The following is a 22,862-nucleotide window of genomic DNA, read 5'->3' on the forward strand; positions in this document are numbered from 1 at the left end:
TTGTTCCATCTCCACTTTCAGTGAAGGTGCCAGTAGTTTCCACTGAGTTTTACACTTCCATACGAGGACCTGTGGGATTTCTGGATGGAGTATTGATGTACTTCCCATATTCATGGAAGAGAGGCTACCTGTGGCTGGTGGAAAGGATGAGGACTAGCTGAGAGGCATAGTGTTCTTGGAGGATTGTGCAAGAGCTGAACCTCTCTTCCTTGAAATGTCTCTCACTCTCTGCCTTGTCCTGCTCTTCCTTTCTTGGCCACCCCAAGCCCGTCTCCACCATGCTACAGAGGCACAGGCTCTGAGCCATCTCCCCAATATTTCCTGGTGGCATAGTGCACACTCACAACAGCCACAGTCCAAAGGATGCCATGTGCCTCAGTCAGGGACTGAGAACTGAGCAATTCTGGCCATGCATTTCCCATGGGGACACAAAACTTGCCCAGTCCCTTGATTTTGGATCTGACCAAGCACTGTGTGCAGTATTGCTCATTCTGCAGAAGATGCCATGGGAAGAGAGCACTGTTCCAGGGTGCAGGATCTGCTCAGGTCCCTCTCATCCTGTTCATTTAGCCCCTGAACATTTCCAGCATCCTGCCTTAAGCCTGAGCCACTCTGTAGTCATGCTAGCAACCAAAGGAATAACCTGCACCAGGCTGGGAGATCAGTTTTCCCTCTGGGGAAACAAGGAGTGTGTGTGGGGCAAACTTTTCAAGGCTGAAGACCCTCTCCCAGCCCAGCTGGCTTCAGCACCCGTGCACTCCTGAGGAGTTGTTTCCTTGTTCTTCTCAGCATGCTGTGCTTATCCTGCTCTTCCCATTGGCCTCACTGAAGGCCGGGGACGGAGCAGCAGCCAGCAGGCAGCCTGCCCGGCTCGTGTGCCGCCAGCTTCCAGCAATTCTTTCCCGCATCCCTAGGAATGTGTCGCTGTTTGACATTTCTATACGTTGTGCCTGGCAGCCTGCTCCCCTTCCCAGACACAGGGGTTTTCCATGATGGGCTTTGCAAACTACCTCTGTGCTAGGTCCTGGGAATCGGGGCCTCTGCAGGAAGGAATTTGCTGGTCAGCGGGTTGAAAGGAACTGTGAGACCCTGTTCCTGTCAGTAGTGACTTTAATTTGGAGGCAGCATCCACAAGGATTCGGAAATTCCCAGTCCTGTTGGTTGATGCCTTTAGTTTGAGGAACCTCTGCTCCCAGCCCTGAGCTGCCTGAGAAGCAGACTCTGCAGTCTGGTTAAGTGGGACAGAGCTGGAGGCTTCCCCAGGGCTGATGGTGGATGAGCAGAGGGCTGAGTGCTCAGGAGAACAGATCTGGAAATACAGGTTGAGATGCTAGGAAACTGTGATGCTAGAAACCAGGGAAGTAATCCAGAGATGAGCTCCAAGCCCTGGAGCTCTGGTGCTCTGGTGCAGGGTACAAACTTGGGAAGAATTTGAGGTTGAGGCTTGAGAGAGCTTCTACAGGCTGCTACAGTGGTTTTACTGCCTGGGAAAGGACCATAAGCAAGGTAGTGAAGTGTCTTTTGCTATGGTCCCACTGTTTCTGTGCACTCTGTGTTTGAGGACATCACACACTCTGCCTAGGATACCCTCCTCTCTTCTTACACTGTGGAAGTTCCTCCACCACAGGGATGCAAAGGGCTGGAGCTGGGCTGCCTGGACATAGGGGGAGCTGGAGGCATCAAAGCCTTCTTGCAATGGCTCTGTACAGCCTCAGACACAGATCCTGTATTCAGAGAAGGATTCTCCATAGCTGAGACACGTTAGAGGGCATCCTGTCTGGCTGTGTATTCCTCCCTGTGTCTGCCTCCATTCTGCACCTATGAGCTATGGAAAAATATGGTGACTGCAGGAGCCCAGGTCCAGGAATCAGTTATGTGCAAGAAATTGTGCCTGGCCAGCTGCTGGAGGCTGCTGGTGTTTGAGACCCCTAAAAGGCTTGTCTCTACCCCCCTGCTGTCAGTTCCTCTGTATCCCAAAATTCAGTCAACCCTGCAATGAGTGAGGGATGCTCACTCATCTCTCATTGCCAGAAGCTCCCTTCTTTCTCCTTGGGCTGGGGGAGCAGGTGGCAGAGAAAGGCATATCAAGAGGAAGGAGTGAAGGGGGATGCTCTGAGGGGAGGGAGGCAGAAGGGGAGGCAGGACATGGACTCCCAGACTGATTTCCAAGGGGCCCTGCTGCTCACGCATGCAGATGTGTCTGCAATTGCTAAGTACCCCTTTCCTTCCTGGGACCTCTCCAACCACCTTCCCTGGAAAGAATGAGAGTCTGCTCATCCAGATACTTTGTTAGAGGTGCAAGTCACATCAACAGGGAGTTGCCAAAGACTGATGCCTTTGGGAATGGAAACACACGCCCTGGCCCTACTCAGCAGCTCAGACCGTGCTTGGGGCTGGCCTCTGGCCAGAGGTTGCTGCTGCAGTGTCCTCAAAACACTCAGAGAGCCAGGGACTTTCCAGGAGCTTGCTGCCATAGTGGGACATGGAGTGGGCAAGGAAGGAATCTGGGCTCTGTGCTGGAACTGCAAAGCTCTCCTTGGCTTCTCTGAGAGCACCCAGGCACTGCCATCTGGGGAGGCTGCACAAGTAAGGGCTGGAAAGGTACCAAGCACCTGCAAGGCTCTCCTTTTTTCTGCCCTGTCCTGATGCCACCAATGCTTTGTGATTAGGGGGATTGGTGACAGCACACAGAATGTCTCTGGGGACTCATTCCCCCTGCAGCCAAGTACCCTGGGGAGATGCACTTGCAGACAACCTGCTACTGCCCATGTCCCATGCTGGCTGCTTGCCCCAGCAATAGACACAGACACAGCAGTCTCTGTGTTGCACAAGTGTGTGGGGAGCTGCCTCCCCTATCTGTGTGCTGGGCACGTGGGTGCTCCCTGGCTTGGGACCTCCATGCATGAGTGATGGAGGAAGCCCCACAAGTGCAGCCCTGGCACACTGCCTCAGGCAGTCCCAGGGGAATGCTGGTCCCCTGGCCCAAGAGAGGGCTGCAAGGCAATTGGTGATCCATGACTGCAGCATTGCCTTCTCCCTGCTGAGGGGAACAAGACTGTGGGCACCTTACACAGCTCCGCTTTCTGCAGCAGCTGGGACTTTGGTCTCCTGGGTTACTCATTGTCCTTGATGACTATTAATCAGGGTCATTATCAGGAACTGGTGAAAAATCTTGATGTTACAACCCAGCTCTCAGGCAGCAGGGGCCTCGAAGGGGTTTGACCCCCATTATCATTGGTTAGACCCCATGAGGGCTGCTCGCTCCACTGGGGCTCCCAGTGCACAGCTGGGGACTGGAGCTATCCGAGGAGCTGGAGGCCAGGGTGAGTGAAGAGGGGCTGTTAGCAGTGGGTGGTGAACGATGGCAAGGGGGACTTCTTGCTGGTGGGGGTTGTCCAGGGGGGCTGGAATGGTGCTGGGACACCATCTCTTCTCAAAGGGGCTCTGGAGCAGGGTGAGAGTCAGCAACACCAGACACATCACAGAAAATTCCAATTAAACTGTGCGAGAAGTGTTTCCAACTTAGGGATGTTTCATGCACTGGAACAGGTTGCCCAAAGCAGTTGTGAAGACACCATCCTTGGTCTCTTCCAGATCATGCTCTGGAAATTACCTGAAAAATGTCTGACTGTCCTTTCCCCACCAGTTTGACTAGTGTCACACTAGCTGCTCAGGGCTTGGTTCAGTAAAAAAGACCATCTCTTTGGATGGCTTCTGTCACCACAGGAATTTCCTGTGGGGTCCTGTTCAGCTCTCTGGGTTGACTTCTACATAGTCCCCATCTGTCCAGCTATGTCCAGCTGCACAGGGTCAAGTCATGCTGCTGTAGGTTTTCACATCCTTGTCAGCACATTCCTTCAGCTAGTCAAGGTCCCCACTCACCCTCAGCTCCCCACAGTCTGATATCAGCACCAAAATATGGTGGGCTGTGATGTTTTCCCCAGCCCCACTGCAGTCTGGCCCTCACACATTCCAGCCCTACAGCTGTACCCAGCTTTGTTCAGCTGGGGTCATCCCCAAGGCAGCCAGCATGGATGGAGACTCAGGGGGAAGGGGTGTGGGCTCACCTTGAACCACTTCTCACCTATTATTTGTGTTGGTGGTTTGGCTTGGAAGCAAACCACAAAGTGGGGGAGCAAAACAGGTTGACTCCTTGGTTTCTTTGAAGGCTTGGCCACTTTCCAGGATCCTTTTCACGGGAATAAACACCCGACCCTCTGAGAGCAGGTAGTGGCAGGTTGTGAGACTGTGTAGGAAACTGGAGACCACAGACTCATCTATCTGTGATGGGAGCTGTATCTCCAGCATGTCCCCCACCTGGCACCCCACGCCGTGATGGGCAGCTGGGAACAAGACAGGACGTGTCTGTAAAGGGGGGCTTGCAGCTTACAGGAATCCCCCACCCTCTACTCCTGCATCACCCAGCCCTTGGCCGGCTGGTGGGCTGCCTGCCAGGCTGTCCGAAAACGAAAGCAAGGAATCCAGAGATAAATAGGAGCAGCCTCAGCACGAGGCAGCAGTGTGTGCTCTGCTCCCAAGCCTTGTCCCGCTCCCAAGCCTTGCTCTGCTCAGTGCCCGTGGCAGCACCATGGCTCTCCGAACCTTCCTGCTGCTGCTGCTGCTGCTGGCTGCTGCCCTCCTCATCACCCAGGCTCAAGGTGAGGAGCGAGGAGCCCTCCTGCCTGCTCCTGCTGGGATGGGGCAGGGTGTGCGGGTACTGGTGGGGTGTGCGCAGGGTGCCAGGTGGTGAGGGAGGTGTTTGTAGTGTGCTGGTGTGTGGAGTTTGTGTGTGTGTGTGTGGGGTTTGTGTGTGTGCAGGGTTCTGTGTGTGTGTGCAGGGTTCTCTGTGTGTGCGTGAAGGATGGACGCTTTTCTTATGCCTTTCTTGGGGGGATTTTATACGTTTGTATTTATATTTGAAAACTGTGCTTTCATTCATTCTGTGTGCATGTGCAGGGTTCTGTGTGTGTGCCTGGGGCACTGGCTTGCAGTGCTTGCTCGGCTTGGGAGTGTGTCTGTGTGCATGTGGCTGCTGGGGCAGCAGCACCCCAAGCTGAAAAGAACAGGAGAACGAGGTTCAGCCCCTTTTCAAGGAGCTCATCTCTGCCTCAGTTTCCCCTCCACCACTCTTGGATGTGGTGTCTCATGTTCCTGGGGCCAGGTCTGACCTGTAGCTGGACATTGGGGTTGAGAGCTCCTAAGCTGACGTGCTGCCCAGGATCACCCCGACCAAGCAAGCCCTGTGCTGTCAGCTGGCATTCAGTGCTGAAGGTGTCCTGACTCGCTGACGATCCCAAATCCCACATCCCCTCCTTGCTCACAGGCATTGGAAGCTCAGCCTCGGACTGCTGCCTGAAGCATAGCCAGAAAGCCATCCCCAGTGGTGTGGTGACATCCTACCGCCTCCAGGGACCCGAGTCAGGATGTTTGCTTGATGCTGTTGTGTGAGTACCCTGTGGTGGCCACGGCCACTTGGAACAGTTTGGCTGCAGACAAACCCTCCCCTGTCCTCCTGCTGCTTTCCCCCAGAAAAATCTTTCTGCTGCTCCCCCAGGTTCACCACCAAGAGGAACAGGAAAATCTGTGCCTCTCCCACTGACGGCACTATCCAGAAGTTGATGCAGCACCTGGACAAGAAGGCCAAAAATGATAAGAACAAGAAGAAGGGGCAGACCCAGCGTCCCAGGGGCAGAGCCAAGAAGCAGAGGCGACAGCAGGTCTAAGTCAGGCCCGAAGAGGTAGGTGAGGGGGGTCAGTAGAGTGACGGTGCTGCACCCCATTCTAGATCCTTCTGTGTGGGAGGGTGGGCATTCAGCTCCTGGTGCAAAGCCTGGGAGACGTGTCAGAGCCATGGCTGGAGCACAGAGGCACTTAGGGAACAACTCCCTCTTGGTTTGTGCTTGCCTTGAAATTAAATTTGTTTCAGGAGCTGCTGGGATAAAGCATGCTTGGGGATGGGTAGGGCAGGTCACACTGGGGAATGGCCCCCAGCTGGGGTGGATGATCTCGCTGAGACCCTCTGCATTTCCCCCCCCTTCCTTGCCTTTGATAGGACGGATGCCTTCCCACTGGTGACTGACCCGGCCCGGCAATGGCAACGGCGACGGACATACACAAACCACACACCCACCCACCCGCCAGCCCCAGGGCGGGGATGGGGCAGGCTGAGGAGGATTCCCTCTGCCCCAAAACCTCTTTGTTGCTGCTATGCCTGACACAGAGATCCCCCAGCACCTGCGGTGCCTGGGCGCTCTCAGCAAAGCAGGCACCCAGGTCCCCACTTGTCCCACAGCCAAACAAGTGGGGACCTGGGCGTGGGAGCTGATCCATGGCCTCCAGAGGAAAGTGGATAGGCTTCCCACTGAATGGGAGTTATTTAGCCTAGAAGGATGGATGCTTTTCTTATGACTTTTTTGGGGGGATATTATACATTTGTATTTATATTTGAAAACTGTGCTTTCATTCAGTCTTCCTGAAAGGCTTTGCTTCTGTCTCCTTGTGCTTCACAAAGTAGCCTTTATGCTGCAGGCTAGATTTTCTGGAAAATTTCTCTTATTTTTCTACCAAATAAACCATGGCTGCATTTTATTTTCCTCTCATCTCTTTGCTCCTTCTTGGCTTGCAAGGCTGAACTAGGCAGGTCCCAAGTCCTGTGGTCCTACTTGAGCTGCTGGCTGGGTGCTTCTTTGCAGAGCAATTAACAGCAGCTGAGATGGAGACTTTTGGGGTGACAGTGGTAAGAATGTGGCTCTATGTTTGGACTGTTCTAATGTTTCAGGTTTTATGGTGCACTGTTGCATTGTAGTTTGGGTAAAGATAGCCACAATTTGTCCCTTTAGTTTTTTTTTTATTTTCTTTTTTAGGTACGACATTTCCATGAAATCAGAACTAATTGTTCAATTTAGTAGAATTATACCCTTTTAGCTCCCCTGGCTACAAAATTGCAATGAAATCTGAACAAGTTGTTCGGTTTAGTGGAATTTTACCCTTTTCTTTCCCCTGGCTTTGCTTGTGTCAGGGATTCAGACACTATTAAGACAAATGCTTCATTTCCTGGGGAAAAAAAAAAGCACCAGCAACTCTCTTATACTTACTTACCAAATCTGAAGAGCTCACAAGGTAAAAAACATATGTGAGTCTGTGAAGGTGGGGGAATAAAAGATTTTGTAAAATTCATTGTAGACATCCTGCAGCCATTTGAGAGCAGCTCTATCCCAAACCTTTAGTGAGAGAAGTCACTAAGTAGAGGGCACTTTTAGTTGAGACTGCAAGTGAAGGTGGGACAGACCCCTGGGACAGGGCTGGGGGGAAATTGGCATCTCCCTGTGCTTGCAACCTGCTCTCCCTGGCATGCTGAGAAGGAGCAAATTGAACAGATGTACTAGAGCATCACTGCTATCTGCTTGCAGAGATTTTGAATGTGGACTTTGGTCAGTAAAGGTCTATTAAGTCATATAAATGCAATAATAGGATTTGCAGAGCTTAACAGTATCAGCATGGGCTGTGTGTTTTTTGGCGTAAAGCTTGTACCTGAGTATTTCTACTAAGTATGTATCTGGCTTGACTGCTTTATTAAGAGGGCATTTAGATCTATCATTTTAAGATTGTGCAAAGTAACTGTGAATTCAAAGATTCTGGCCCTGAGCATGGGACAGGCACTGAGCTGTCTCCTTGCTGCTGCCTCCTCCACACTGAACATGTGGCTGTCTGCCAGACCAGCTTTTGGACAGGATGTGTGGCAATAAAATGTATTCTTTATAACCAAACCCACTTGTTCCAGCTGTTGTGATGGGCTTTGGTGGGGTGGGAAGGGTTGAATGGCGGTGTGCTCTCCTGCCCCACTCACCATCATCCCCCCAGTCCAGGCTTTTGCAGTGCTCCTGTGCAATGCATCCTTGTGGTGCTTGGGCTGGGAGCTGCTGGCACAGGGGAGCAGTGCAAGTCCCCTCTCTTGTAGCTGTTGTCCAGCAATATGGAGACATCCTGGTTGCTCATCTGTCCCCAGTGAGGGGTTCTGAGGAGCCAGTGAACATGAGCACAACACTGGTTTGGAAACAGCATCTTTTCTCATGCTGAGCCACTAACTCCAACCCATCCTGGATGTGCACTGCTTGTTCAAAGCAGGGGCTCTGTGCTCCTTGCTGCTTTGGGATAACAGCAATAAAACAGGTTACTAATGAGGCTGTGCTCTGGGCTTTTCTGGGAACCTGCAGAGAAGGAGTCAGGTGGGGGTGCTGTGGGAGGGCTGGGGGCAGCCCTGTGCTTGATGGGGACACACTGCATCCAGCAGCCCTGCCTCTAATGAACAACTTGTGCTGGTTGCGGTGTCAGGGGATTGTGAAATGGTTGCAAAAATTCCCTAGAAATGAGACCCAGACGAATACATCTGTAACCAGAAACAGCTAAGCATGAGAAGATGGTAGGAACGAGCCAGCATGTGAGTTGTGCCCTGGTATCCCTGGCTGTGGAAGGAAACCCTGCACAGGAAGGCTTTTCCCCTTTAAATGTGAGGAGGGCATTAGGCTAAAACAGGTTAAAAAGACATGCCAGTGATGGTATTCTAGTTTGCCCTAAAATTTACCCAAAACCCCAGGGTCTGGAAACACATGAGAATTTGTCCCATGCTCAGGAAATCACGGTGAGCATGGGCACAGATGCACAAATATAACCCCACGTGTGCCTGTGCCTGTACATGCACAGGTGTTTGCACTCCCTTTCCAGATTCATTGCTGAATGCTGCTTTCCAGGAAAACAAGGTCTCAGGGTTAATGGGAGCCTCTCGAGGCAGGTGTGAAACAGGTGGTCACAGTGCTGCTACAGTGAGATGGCACCAGGGAAACACCTCTGAGGAGATTCCCTGTGAAAAGTGATGAGCCATGAGCTGCAGTACTGTGTGGGGCAGCAAAATTCCTTCTTCATGAAGGAGCTGAATCCATGGACCCCAGCTGGGTCAAGAGATATGAAGAAGAAGGTCTAAGGAGGTGCAGTAGTGAAGCAGCAGAAAGGAATTCGCAAAGCTGTACCCTTGGGCGGGGCAAACCTGATGCTATGTGCTGGGGTAGTAGGTGGGCAGAGCTGTAGAAAAGCCCACCTAGACATAAAATCAGGGAGGGAGGGAGGGAGGGAGGGAGGGAGGGAGGGAGGAAGGAAGGAAGGAAGGAAGGAAGGAAGGAAGGAAGGAAGGAAGGAAGGAAGGAAGGAAGGAAGGAAGGAAGGAAGGAAGGAAGGAAGGAAGGAAGGAAGGAAGGAAGGAAGGAAGGAAGGAAGGAAGGAAGGCTGGCTGCAACAATGTTAAGCTGAGTAAAGATTTAGGAAAGCTCAGCCATCCTGGAGCAGAAAGGCTTCAGTGACAGCAGAGAGCAGCCAAGAGAGACAGAAAACAGAATGCAGCCAAGAAAGACTTGAGCCCAGGCCAAATGATTAGCCCAAGTCATAAGCTGGTGCAGACGATGCTCCAGGGTTGTGCCAGCAGTGGAGGGCTCTGGGCTGTGATGCCAGCTGGAGCTCCAGCAAGGCTCACCTGGACATAGGCACACCAGCTCTGTCCCTCCATCCCAGGTCCTTGCCCAGCAGCAGGAGTGGGCTGCAGCAGCCTCATGGGGGTCAAGGGCTGCTTTTGGGGCTGCACAAGTGTTAGAGGGGCTTTGGATTCCAAGTAAAGCCCCAAGGTGTTTTTTGGTGTTCTGTCCACCAACACTGCTCTCCTGTGGTCTTGAGAGCAGAGAGGATGTGGGAAAGTGGCTGGTGGGCAACAGGGGCTCTTACCCTTCCTGCCCCAAGCTGTTTCCCAGTCCTGGCCATCCCCTGGCATTCATGCTGTCCTAAAGGGCACAGCCCAGAGATTCCTCTCAACCCTTTTGTTCCCTACATGTAACTCCCAAGTGTCTTCCTTCCCCCACCTTCTGTTTTGCTGTCTGAAGACCCTTGGCTTTCGAGTGTCTCATGCTGTCATTCCTTCTTTGTCCTTTATGGTGACTTTATGATACTGGTATCCCCAGTTGTCTGGTTTATGTTATATATCAAGTTCTTCACCTTTAAGACTGGCTCTGAGAGCGAAAGAGGGGGACAGAAGAAGCACACAGTTTGTGTTAAAGAAAAAACATCACTCCCCCACATCCCGCTCCTAGACTGCGGTGTCTGCAGAACAGACAAGCTGCAGGACACAGCTTCTCTCTGGCTTTTAGTTAGTTTTAGCTAGCTGAGGCAGAGGAGTTCCCTGAACCCTTTTTTCCCTTTTTCCTGGATCTGTGCAAGCCTGCTCTGGACTGAACATCCAGCCAAACTCTGGGAGCTCACGCCTGTGGCCCACCGGGGCCTGGGCCTCAGCACTATCCAGCACCAAAAGGAGTGGTAAAAACCTGAGAGAGCTGAGCTACACCACATGAAAAGGACCATTCTTCCTAGATTTGCCATCCCATCGAACAGTGAGAAGTTTTATTATTTAATATTATTCAATTTCTGTTAAATAAACAGCTTTTTCCACTTCTCTCCAAGGAATTTTTTTTCCTTTCTCAGACCAGTTGGGGGGGAGGAGCCATTTGAATTTTTTTCGTCTGTGGGGAAACCCCCATTTAGAGTTTTTCTCCCAGATTTGCCCTAAACTAGGACATCCTTCCATTTCCCCAGAACTCCAGGTCCCTCTGCTTGTCTTCCATCCTTGCCTCCCCATGGCAGATCTGCTTCTTGGCTGTGAAAAAGCATCTGCTGTACTCTGAGGATATCCTGTGTTGGGGCCAATGTGAGCCCTGCCCCAGAGCTGCAACAAACCAAGAACCTCACAGTCTCCCCTGCCCATTGTCAAAGAACCAACAGAGCAGTGAGAGCAGCCCCCAGGGGTTTGTTCTGTCCCATAAGCTTGTAGATCTGTCCACAGGTGAACTGGGTGTGCGGCCTCACCAGGCATCCTTCTTCACCAAGCCATGCAGGGCTTGTCAAGGAGATTTCTGATTGGCTGTACAAGTCTTTTTGTACAGGTCTTTGAGCTGTCCTGGCCATCCCCTCTGAAATCCCTGGAAGGGTTGCAGAGAGGACAGGCAGAGTGATGGCAGGGAGTCAGGGCTGGAGGCATCCCACTGGCCACTGCCATCTCAGTGCTATTTGCAGGAAGCATCTGGATGGGAAACTACAGCCCAAAGCTGATGCTGGGGGACGTGTATTGCAGAGATCCTGGGAGATTGCTGCTTACCTAAGAGTGTAGAGCAAGACACAGCTGAAGATTTATTTGGATCTGCTGCACATCACTCATGGTGACCTCAATATCAGCAACACTGGAGTCAGTGAATATTAGAGACAGAGCAGGAATTGGAATCTTTTGAATCTTTCTGAACCAGATCCTCAGGTTCATCTTTGCTACTTCAGGGCAAAGCTGTGACTTGCTGTTTTTTCTCCCTTATCTCCATTTAAATTAGATTGACTGTGTTCACTCAGCTAGAGGAGATCCAGTGGGGCCCTGGGCCTCATAGGCTGCTGTAGCCTCAGTCCTAGTGCTACACCAGGACTGGGAATTGATGGGAGCTGTGTGAGGCTGCCATGGGCTGGGAATTGCAAGGGGAATTGAAGCAGCTGCAGTGTTTTCCCAGTATTTCCCAATGAAATGAATGCAGCCAGGCCAGATCCCACCACAGGGACTGTCTGTAGCTGGAATTTGCTGAAATTCCCCCTTTGCCCTTTCCAGCTCTGTAGCTCAGAGGTGGAAGGCAGACCACCACCAGACAGCCTGGGGAGAGCTGTCCTGACGGCTCCTGTGGCTGTCAGGTCTCAAGGAAGGCAGCAGAATGGTCAGTGCTCCCTGAGGAGAGCCCAGGGGTGAAGGTGATACCCTCATGATCTGTTTTGATGGGGTGGATTTCCCCCAGGGATCATTAGCCCCTTCTGATTTCCACTTTAATTAACAACTGCATTACCAAGGTTTCTGCAGGCGTGAGTGCTCATGCTGTGGTGTCCTCAGGGCCGGAGCTCCAGTGCTCCCTAATTGCTCAGGAAGAGGTTTAAATGAGTCAGTGCCAACAATGCTCTTCCTTCATCCCCACCAAATCTTCTGCCTGTTTGTGCCTCTGGGGACCCTGGACCCTGAAGCATCCCTGTCTTTCCCATCTCCACCACTTCTTCTGGTCCCCGAGGCTCAGTCCTGTGAGTGGGATGGGTGACCTTCCTGAATGCCACGGGGATGCACTTCACAGATGACCACACTTTTCTTAGAAATCTTACTGACCCCAATAGAGGGGGAAACACACCACATTCCCCTTTCACAATGCAAGTGGAAAGCCCCTTTCCTCACTCTGGTGTTCTTCCTGGGGAGCAGAGGCGTGTGAAGCTGCTGTGCTTTGACCCACTTGGCTCCCTGACAACTGTCACGAGGAAGAACAACCTCCCTTTCCTGCCTTTGTCACTGGCAGGGGTGGTGGGCAGCTCGAGGGATGGGGGTCCCCTGCAGCCAGAGGTGGCTAAGAGGTTTAGTCCCAGATGGATATATTCCCAACCCAGCACGCTCCTTTTGGTGTAGAGGCAGTTGGGAGACAGCAGCAGGCTGGAAAACCTTGTGCCAGGGAAGTGGTGTCTGGGGACACCCGTGCTTGCCGTGGGGTGCAGGACCCAGCAGTGCCTGGAGGGGAGTCCCACAGCACGGGACTCCCAGCACCCCCTGACAGCCCTTGGTTGTGCTTCAGGGTCTGTCAATCACACTGAACATGCAAGGAGGTGAGGGTTTGCTGCTGGGCAGCCCCTCAAGCACCCCTTGCCAGTGGGTCAGGGCTCTGCTCTTGGGACCCACTCTTTGCAGAGGGCCCCACACTGTCAGACCAACCCCCAGCAAGGAGCTGGCTCTGGATTAGGAGCAGTTCTGGCCGCCAGCAACCAGGAGCTGTCATCCTCCCTGCTGCAACATCTCTTTGGCAGTGTCCTGAGAAGATTAAGTAGAGACCAGGTTGCAAAAGCAGCCTACACCCCCAAACCTGTGGGGAGCTGGAGGCTGATGATGGACGTTAATCCTCCACTACCTAAACTCGCCTTCTGCTGGTTTGTGAGTGTCAGCAGGTGCTGACTGAAGTTAAGCTGGCACATCCTGTTTGTGCTACTCCTCCTGCCCACCAGCCCTCTCCTGATTGCTTCTCTGCAGCACTAGCTTGCTGGGGCATGGGAGCAGCCAGAGGCAATTCTTTCCTGATGGAGGAGATCACCCCACATAGGAGGCTGGTGCCAGTGCCAGTGCCAGTGCAGGGATGCAGCACCATGTCTGGTGGCATGGCTGGAGTCTCCTTTTGCTTCTCACCATGGAGTGGGGAAGGGGCAGAGCCTCTCCTGCTGCTGAGAGGAGCAGAGGGACTCACTGAGATCCCTGGGTGCCAGCTGTCTGCCTTGTGCCTGGGTAGATATTTATCCACATGGAAGGGGTCTGTACACTGCTCTCCACTGAGGTGCAAGGACAGTCCAAAGCTGGATCAAGGGGAAAGGTGCAGGCATAGAGACTCAGCTCCAGGCTTTGTTTGCCCCTGTTGCAAAATATTTTTCCTGTTGTCAGTGGTAATTTATCTGGGTGCATCTGATGCCTTCACGTTTGTCCTGGGCACCTCAAAGGAGACCCTAGCTCTGGCATCTCCATCTCCCTAGAAGGCAGCTGCAGGCAGCAGTGAGCTTTCCATCCTTCTTTCCCTGGGCTGCAGAGCCCCAGTGCTCTCTGCCTCCCACAGGGGACTGAAGCAGCCTGGTTTAAGGGACATCACTGCAGGTGGCACTGGCACTGGCACGGTGGTGAGTCACCGTACCAAGGAGAAACAGCCCCCGTCCCTGTGCTCCTGTGAAGATTCGAAGCGGGAGCGCTGGTCCTCACTCTCAGCAGTGCCCACGCAGCGGGTGAGCTGCTGGCACCCTGAGCTGTGCACACAGCCTCCGTGGGGGATTTCTGCTCTTGCATGGAGAAAACCTGTTTACAGGAAGCTCTGTAGCTGCCTTTGGCCAGGAGCCCATTTCCTGGGACACCTGGAAATCAGGTTGTCTTTTGGCCTGTGAGATCTTGGCCCCGGAGTGGAGCGTGCTGGCTGGGCACTCCTCTCTCTGCCAGCTTCGGATGTGCCCCCCCACAGGCACTGGGGAGGGCAAGGGGAGAAAGCCAGGCTTCAGCAACCAGACAGGGAGACTCTGGGGGCGACACAGTCATCAGCCCAGTACCAACATATGCCCTAAAAATGGGGTTGAGGCAAGCTCTAAGCCCCATAGCATCAGAGGGTTGAGACTATGGGATATTTAATGTGAATGTCCCGTGGATGTCTCAGTGAAGACTGGGAAATGTGTGGGATGAGAGCCCCCCCAGGTGCCATCCCAGGGCCCTGGGGTGCTTTCACAAGGTAAAGGGACCCTGGAGCTGCCTGGTCCTGACCAGCAGCACCTATGGCCCGAGTGCTGGCAGAGAGGGCAAAAGAGTGTTTGGCTATGGGACCACAGAACAGCTGTCTGCAGGGAAAGCAGCTGCTGGGATATTCGGGAACTGCTCAAAGATTAGAATCCAGCCTGTTGTAAGACTTGTTACAACTTCCCAGCCTCCAAAAGAAAGTGAAAGCCATGGGCTGGAAGGATATATAAGCAGTGGGGAGCAACAGCAGCAGCAGCAGGGCTCAGGGAAGCTGTGCAGAGCTCGCCTCTCCTGCCTGGAGCTCCATCATCTCCAGCCCACCCTCTGCCAGACTCAGCAGCAAAATGCAGCAGCTGCATCTTCTCTGCCTCAGTCTCCTGTTACTGGGACATATCCTAGATGGTAAGAGGGGACCTCTTGGGCTGTCTTTCCTGCAGAAATGAGAGGATTCTGTTTCTTCTCTCTTTTGCACTTCCAGCAGACTTTCAGAGGGACACGTGGCTGCCACGCCATCACAGCCCTCCTACATCCTCTTCTTGTAACCTGTCCTGCTCAAAGTCCAGCCATGAGCCTGTGGGGCTCTGGGGCTGGGAAGGCATGTTTGGGAAAGGCCATGGAGCAATCCTGCCTCCCAGTGCTCTAGCCCAGCTTGCACACATTGGGCTGGGGTTGTCTTGGTCCCATTCTCCCCAGAACATGAAGGGAACATTCCTGTCACCCTGTGGTGTAGGGCAGCCTGGAGGCAAGTGGCAGGGCTGATGTTTGAGGGGCTGTTGGTGTTGGATGTGGGGTTTGCACGGGTCACAGCTGTCTGGGTGGGTGACATCAGAACCTCTACCTGAGGTGGGGAGCTGGGGCATCCAGACCCTTTGTGGTGCTGCACCACACCTCGCTGCTGAGGGTCTGACCACTGACAGACGTCTGTGGGTGCTGCCAGCCTTGTCAGGCGTTATGTGAATACAGCATTTGCTGGGAGGGGTGGCTCTGGATCTCCTTCCCTGCAGAGAAGCACAGACAGCTATGTCCTTCAGCTGTCACAGGAATGATCCATGTGGGGTGGGCTGGTGGTGGGGTAGCTGCCAAACCTGTGATTGCTTCAGTAAATAAAGCTGAAGTCATACCCAGCCCCTCAGAACTGCGTGTCTGTATTGCAGTACCCTGAAGCAGGGTAAGGACCCCCGTGTCCTGCCTTGCTAGGTGGGGTGCAGGAGGGACACAGTCATGCAGAGGGGTTGCCTTCTGCCTGTTCACTCTTTCTCATCTCCTTTGCTTTCTGTCGGAAGGAGGCAAAGGACTCCCAGCACTGGGGTGTGAGTGCAATAAAGCTGGTGCCTGTGTGCCCAGCCAGGGCAGTGTGTGACAGCATTCCTGCAGGCACCATCCTGCTGCAGCCCCTTCACCCTCTGGGGAGGCTGGGAGAGGTGCAGCTGACCTCAGCCTGCATGGTGTGTTCCTCCTCCAGTGCACAGCGGGAACAACGTCCTGGACTGCTGCCTGCGGACAAGCGAGACACCCATCCCCAGGCGGATCGTGCAGGATTACCGGCTCCAGCTGGTGCAGGACGGCTGTGACATCCCTGCTGCCGTGTAAGAGCAGGGTGGTGATGGCTGAGGGACAAGGCCTCGTGTTGGCCAAGGGATGGACCTTGCATGGAGGAAGGGTTGAAGGCAGAGCAGGATAGCAGAGGGTTGAAGTTGAGCTGGATTTGAGGGTGAAGGGATAGGGAGAGCGACAGAAGAGATCCTGAAGATCCAGAAGAGGCTCAGTGGGAGGGGGAGCAGCTGAGAGGGGATAGCATGGGACTAAAGCCTGGGAAGAAAGTCATCTACAGGCAGAGATGGGGGAGGGCAGTGAGGTAGGCAGCAGGTGAGAACTTGAGCTGTTCTTGAGCATGCATGGGATGTCTGCTTACTACATCTTGTTTTTTTCCCCCTCATGGACATGGCAGATTCATCACCACAAAGGGCAAGCGCCTCTGTGCACCGCTCCGTTCCCCATGGGTGATTCGTCTCCAAGAAAGGCTGGATGCTGGCTCTGCCAAGAGGGTAAGAACCATCCCTGCTCTCAGCCAGGCATGAGATCAGCCCAGAGGGTGGCTTTATCCACTGCCAAACAGGCTTCTCCCGTTGTGACTGGGCTGCTGGGAAGAGCAGGGGCATGCTCTACTGAGGCATGGATAATTTGTCTTGGTCTCCATCCCTGCTGCCTCAAACTGGAACCAGTCTGCCTCCTTGATAGTCACTCTTCCACCCCAAATAAATGCAGTTCTGGGGCTTTTGTCTACCCAGTGCCACTCTTGTCTGAGCCTGGTGTGTGCCATGGCAAATGGCATTGGGAGCAAAATCCCTCCCCATTCTGTCCCACAAGCCTGGAGTCTGCTGCTTTTGCATCTTCATGGGGAGGGCTTGTGATGAGTTTGGTGGGTGCTTTACAAGCCCTGATAGGTCCATCACTGCCATGGCTTGTCCAGCAGAGGAAGGGACCCTGGGGAAGCTCATACCCCAAGGAGCACACTAACACCAGTTGGGTTTTTCACTTCCCCAGGGAAAACCCCAGGGCAAGTAGGTCCTGAAGAAACCATGGCTGGTCCCAACATCTGGAGGGGATCACCTCCCAGCTGTGAATCTGATGCTAATGGAACCAACCTGCTTCCACCTCCAGTCTCAGGCCTGACTCTTCTTGAGACTCATACCAATGCATGGGGCTGGGCAGAGCCCTGTCTGCTCTGTCTTTTTCCCTCTGCCTCCAATGTGACCCAGCAGCCTGTGTCAGGCTGAGCCAGGGGCTGCTGGACTCCACCACCTTTGCATCCTGGAAGCTGTTTGAGGGAATGGTCTACGAGGTGAGCTGGGGAGTCTCAGACTTCCCATCAGCACAGCAGCTGCCACCTGCGGCTCTAGTCTGATCCCTTTGGTTTCCATTGTCAGCCCCAGCCTGGAGCCCTTCTGCATCCCTGGGATGGGCTGCCAGCATAGAACAGTGTGGGGATGGAGGGAAGTGATGGAGATGTTCCACAATGGTCATACATTGTGCTGATCCTTGCCAAGCACATCCCAGCTGCCCTCAGAAAATGTGTGGCTGATGTGGCTCCTCTCTCACTCCTGAATTCCCTCCACTGTTTCCTTCCTGCCCTTCATTGCAAGGGTAGAAATAGAGCCATTAATGTGGAGCAGGCAGAGAGGTGGCTCAGAGCCCCAGCTCTCCTCCAGGACATTGTACTCTTTCTCAGCCTGACCCACCATCCAGCCCTGCCCCATGCCCGTGCCTGGAGGTCATGCTGCTCTCAGGTTATTTGCTGCTATTTTTGTTCATTTGTTCATTGCAACAATTCCATGTGTATGCCTCTTTTTACTCTCTCTTTTTTTTTTTTTTACCATGCTGTGATTTTGTTAAATAAAAAGAAAAGCCAGCAGGTAGTTGTTATGCCTCATGTTTGAGCCTGAAAGCCAGTGTGGAGTGTGTGGTGAGCAGACAGCACGTGGCAAGGGGACTGTGCTGGGGTATGGGGAGAAGGAAGGAGGGTTCATAGGGGTGAAAGATACAGCAGCTGGGCTGCAGGTCTCTCCTGGGAGTCTCTCAGCACCACAGCAAAACAGGCACCCTGCTCTGCACTGCTCAGCCAGGCTACAGGAGCAGGTCCCTGTAGGAAGGTGAACAGGGATGGGGTAGGAGGGAGCACGCCAGTATTGCACCATCCAGCCCCAAATGCTTCAATCCTGCCAGTGCAGATACTGGGTTGGAGCTCCCAAGCTCTCAGCTCCTGGGACATGGAAAAAGTGCTGCAGGAACAGGGGGTGTGTTCTTGCAGTATAGGGAAACTGAGGCACGGTGTGGTTGATTACTCTGGCAGGTCAGTACTTGCTGGCAGCTGGGATGCAGGTAAGTAGAAGGATAAGCTTTTGGGGCAATGGAGGCTGCTGAAGACACCTACTCCTGGGTACATCCATGGATAAAGCACAGATGGCAGCCTCCTAGCTCCTGTCACTCATCAACAGTAAGCTGAGAGCCTGTGACCATTTCCCTCCTGAGCCTCAGGTCTGATGTGCACTCTGAATAAGGTCTTGCTGTCTCAAAGTGCTCTGATGTCCCCTTTTGTCCAGACCATGGGATGTTTGATCAAAGCTGCTCTGTCCAGCATTTGTGTGTCTGACAGCAGGCACCATCCTCTCTTCCCAAGCACCTCTGTGTCACGGTCTGCATCATTAAATTGGTTGGGTTTGATGCCAGTCAGCATGCCTGGGCACAGGTTGGGAGTGAAATGGCCCAGGATTATTCCTGAAGGTGGGGGGGACATAGCCACCAGCCCTCAGGGGATGGCATCTACGGTGGTGCAGTGGCTGGGCTGTCCAAGCCAGGGAGTGCCCAGGTACCTGATGACTTTCTGCTGATGCCTCTTGAATGCAAGCTTAATCCTCTCCCTTCTTCTCCCCTGGTTGCCTGGCTCACTCAGCTGGTGGCTTGTTTCTCTTTCAGGTGTTCTCCCCTCTGGGATCCTCCTCCCTGGTATCTGCACATGCAATACCTTGGGCTCAGTTGTCTCTGGAGTGTGACTCTCACAGAGCACCAGCTCTGTCCCAGATCATTAACTGTAGTGACAGCCCCAGCAATTCAATCCTGGATAGCAGAAGGAAGAGAAGGAAGGCTGGTATGGGAAGAGAGGCCAAGACAAACAGTGTGAGTGGGAAATGAGGATAACTGGCGCTGGCTTGGACAGAAGCCTTCCTGCTGCTCGCTCAGTGACCTGTGAGGGGGCCATGGCTGGGGAGGGGGAGGATGCTTGGCATGGATCTGCTCTGAGGCTGAGCTGCTGCAGCTGGAGCAGGTCCCTGCAAAGGGCAGGGACAGACAGAGGGGCTTAGCCTGGGGTGGATCAGATTCATTCTTGGCTGCAGGCTGCCATGACAAGGAGAATAGTGTCCTGGACCAGGGAAAATGAGGGAGAAGGGGCTTGCACTTGGATGCTGGAAGCAGATTAATGAATTTCCATGAGTTTCAGGGATGTTTTAGCCAACCAGCCCGTAAGAGCATGGTTGCAAAGCCCAGGGTTCCCATCTCTCCTGGGAGCAGTAAATGTGTTCTCCTTGGATAAATGCAGCTGCACAACACAGATCCCTGCTAGGTCCTTGCCTGCCATGGTTCTCAAGTGGACAGTGATCCAGATCCCAGCTCTGGCAACAGACTGCTCTTACCCCACAAGGGGAGGACAAGAGGAGATACTATCCTGGACCAGGTATGTGGTCCTGGCTCCTGTCCCTCTTCCAGCCCTGCAGCAGCCTCTCCCCCTACTCCAGAGCCCAACTCCTCTTGGAAATCTGTCAAAACCCAGACTGGTTCAGTGCTTAGTATACTAGGGAGTGAATTTCTCTGATTCAAAATGTCAATGATCTCTTTAGAAGGAAGCAGCCACTTTCCTTAGGGAAAGCAGTTAGTCACTGCCATGTCAAAACCCTCAGTTCCCAGCCCAAAGCTAGTTTCAGTAAAAAAGTCCTCCTGCTTTTCTCTGCCCAGATATGTTTTTCTCGCTCTTTTCCTACCCTCGCTTCATCCCCAGTGGCGTGTGGTGCAGGATGATGCAGACATACCTTCAGTAGCTCAGGAGTTATGTGCAGGGATCACTTTGGTTCTGGAACATTGGCTGAATCACCTGTAGCCCTTTATTCAAACCTGGGGACCTGTATTTTACATGTTGTGGAGCACCAAGATGCTGTAACTGCAAAGCTCCTTTCACAAGGAGCTGATAGAACAGCCACTCTCTCGGTGACTGTGCACAAGGCAGGAGAGGGAGGACAGGGCTGCATCCATGCGAGCAAACTGAGCATTGGGTCACTCACAACTGGGATCATGAGAGCACTCCTGTGTCTGCCTGGCACGGTGAAAGCAGTCTTGGATGCTCCCCAGGCTGAGTCCAAGGGGCACCAGACACAGCAGGCACAATCTGCTGCGGTCTCAAGGTCTGACCTGGCACAGGCATACCCAGCTAGGAGGTAGGATCAAAGGTTCCATGGAAAAAACACCCAACTGCTTCTCTGCAAGCAAGGCACCAAGGGAAATGCAATGTTTGGTGCCATAATACCCTTTCCAGGAAGGGTATTTCCTGGAACTGGTTTTGTCACTTGCCTCCAAAGAGATGGTGTACAGGGACTTTTCTGTCACCAGCATCCCCCATGTGTTGCACATGCTGCTCCTGGGGTGACAGGGGAGGACCAACTGCATCCTGCCCACATGGACCTGCAGGCAGGGTGAGCAACAGCACAGGGGCTGAAAGATGGTTCCCCTCTCACAACCTTCACACAGCTTCTTCATGTGACTCCCTGGTGCACAAGAGTCCACAGGAGTTGTGGACATGCCCTGGGCACATTTGCCAGTGCAGGGGACAGATGTTCCCCATTCTGGTGGCCTCCACCCAATGGTGCCAAGGCAAAGGGCTGCTCTTCCTTGGCACAAATTTCAGATCCAGCTGGCAGGGGCCCAGGGACCTGTCTGGGTTTATGTGAGGAGATGGGACATGCAGATGGTTGGGAAGGGTGGGAAGCCAGGTGAGGAAAAGCCCCTTTAGTCTTGTTCCATTGTACAGTTTGCTCTTGCCTAAACAACATGAGTGGATGATGGAGAGGATCCAGACCTGGCATCTCTCATCCTCAGGCCCCTGCTTGCTCCCCCCTCACTTCCAGCATATCATTCCCACTGCTGCTTGTCTGGACACTTTCTGCCAAGAATTGTCCTGTGGGAAGATGCCAGCACTCCTAGCCAGGCTGTGTGATTCCAAGAAAGAGCTGGTGCCATTCCTGCCATGCTCCTGCAGCTGAACTCTCCCTGGTGGCATTGCCCAGCCTGCACCTCCATGGTCTGATCCCCAGCCCTGGAATATGGGACCAGGGTGTTTTTCCTGCCCTGAGCTCCTGGAGTCAAATTGAGCCCAGCAGCTGCCTTATATGGAGACCCTTGTGCCTTGACAGGACTTGACTCAGCCTGGTGTTTCTAGAAGTAGCAGGAGCTACAGCTCATTGCAGTGGGGGCTGAGCCACGAGCCAAGCACAGCTCTGCCCCGGTCCCAGGGCTCCCTAGGAAAGGGAGGGGAGACCCATCCTGTACCCATCTTCTCTCTATGCAGAGAAGCACTAAAAACTGGAGATAAAGACAAAATCAGGAGGGAAAGCAGAGAGAAAACTTAATGTGCTGGGAGAACACTCTGGAAAGTACCATTACCCATCCCTCCTGAGCGAGCAATAGGCAGTGGCAGGAGGCTTAGTGTCATTTCTGTGGCCCTCCCCACCTCTCCCTCCTGTTTTCCTGCTTAGCTGTGCCTCTAGGTAAGGCTTTTTTCTGCTCCCCACACTGTGTGCCCAGCCACAGAAGGCTGGGGGAAACCTACCCTCCCTTCTTTTCTCAATTGCTCTGCCACCACAGCAAAATGGCCTGGATTCAGGGCAAAACAGGACTGCTTCTGTCAGAAACTGAGGTGAGAGGTCACCACCAGCTCAGACTGCAGGGATGGAGTTTGGGGGAGACTAGCAAAGACCTGGTTAGCTCTGCTTGGGATGAGCGGGACAGCAGTCGGGCAAGCAAAGATGAGAAGATTTTGTACTTTCTCATGAATCTGTGAAATTGGTGTGCAGCCTGAGGCTGGCTGGGATGCATTATACCCATAAGCATGAGAAATCTTTCCTTGTCTATGGTGAGAAGGGAAAGCCAGAAGATTGCTGCTAGTAAGGCAGACCCAGGGGCTCTTCCTGGAGTGTTGCTTCAGATCTAAGCACAAATCTCTAATCCTGGTGTCTTGCTCTGTCTGCTTGGCCCCGTGCTGCCCAGTTTCTGCCCCCTTTCTTTGGATCCTTCTGCCCTAGATACATTTTACTGGCATGGTGACTATTCTGTGCCTGTCCAGAGAATTTGGCAGCTGTGCTGTGTCAATGCAGATTTGCAAGGTGTGGTGTTTCCTGGTTTCAAGCTTCCTGGCTTGGGAGGTTCACCTGTTGCAGCCTTTAGTTGTTCCTTGCTCTGAGCATATCTCATTCTTCCCCACTTTCCCACAGAAAGCAATATTTTATTCCTTGCAGATGCTATGTCTGGGAAAGCCCCTCTGCTGAGATGTGCACAGACTGTCCCCACACTGCAAACCCACAACTCTGTTTACATGGATGCTCCTTTATCCTGTTTAAATTATCAAGTTGTGTCTTTCTGCGCTCTGTGGGAAGGATGATGCTCTAGAAATGTGAGCTGAAGAGGTGGTCTTTGGCAAATAAATCAAGTGGTTTCCTTGAAAGTACCTGCAATGCATAGTTTCCCACCTTTTTATTTAGCTGACACAGCTTTTGGAAAGGACCAGTCAGCATTTACGATGATGGATGACAGCCACTGTACTGCACAGAACAAAAGCAGAAGTGTCCTGGATACGCTACAGCTACAGATTGAGCCTCTTCTCACAGTGCTTGGTTTCATTTCCCAGCCACTGCATTGTCCTCTGACCCTGCCGAGGACAGCTGTCCCAGGGAACTCCCAGTGCCAGAGAACAGGGCTG

At 53.1% G+C, this 22,862-nt stretch overlaps 2 protein-coding genes across 4 annotated transcripts; both read left to right on the forward strand.

Moving 5' to 3' along the window:
• The first annotated feature begins 3,160 nt into the window (after positions 1-3,160).
• On the forward strand, positions 3,161-7,766 carry LOC111941042 (C-C motif chemokine 21-like). Of its 3 annotated transcripts, none has more exons than XM_086867135.1 (5): positions 3,161-3,323; positions 4,386-4,658; positions 5,324-5,444; positions 5,555-5,738; positions 6,053-7,766. In XM_086867135.1, exons 2-4 carry the CDS (start codon positions 4,589-4,591, stop codon positions 5,721-5,723), a joined length of 360 nt encoding a protein of 119 aa, XP_086723261.1. In that variant the 5' UTR covers positions 3,161-3,323; positions 4,386-4,588; the 3' UTR covers positions 5,724-5,738; positions 6,053-7,766. The 3 variants fall into 3 exon arrangements, with proteins under 3 accessions (XP_086723261.1, XP_086723262.1, XP_023799774.1); XM_086867136.1 differs by having other exon boundaries at positions 4,426-4,658; XM_023944006.2 differs by lacking the exon at positions 3,161-3,323 and having other exon boundaries at positions 4,231-4,658.
• A 6,798-nt stretch (positions 7,767-14,564) lies between these two features.
• Positions 14,565-17,756, forward strand: LOC111941108 (C-C motif chemokine 19). Its single transcript, XM_023944127.2, has 4 exons — positions 14,565-14,746; positions 15,807-15,930; positions 16,293-16,389; positions 16,889-17,756. The coding sequence occupies exons 1-4, from the start codon at positions 14,689-14,691 to the stop codon at positions 16,907-16,909; spliced, it is 300 nt and encodes a 99-aa protein (XP_023799895.1). The 5' UTR covers positions 14,565-14,688; the 3' UTR covers positions 16,910-17,756.
• Positions 17,757-22,862: the final 5,106 nt, after the last annotated feature.

Source organism: Cyanistes caeruleus, chromosome Z (genome assembly GCF_971803275.1).
Source record: "Cyanistes caeruleus chromosome Z, bCyaCae1.hap1.1, whole genome shotgun sequence".
Lineage (NCBI taxonomy): Eukaryota > Metazoa > Chordata > Aves > Passeriformes > Paridae > Cyanistes > Cyanistes caeruleus.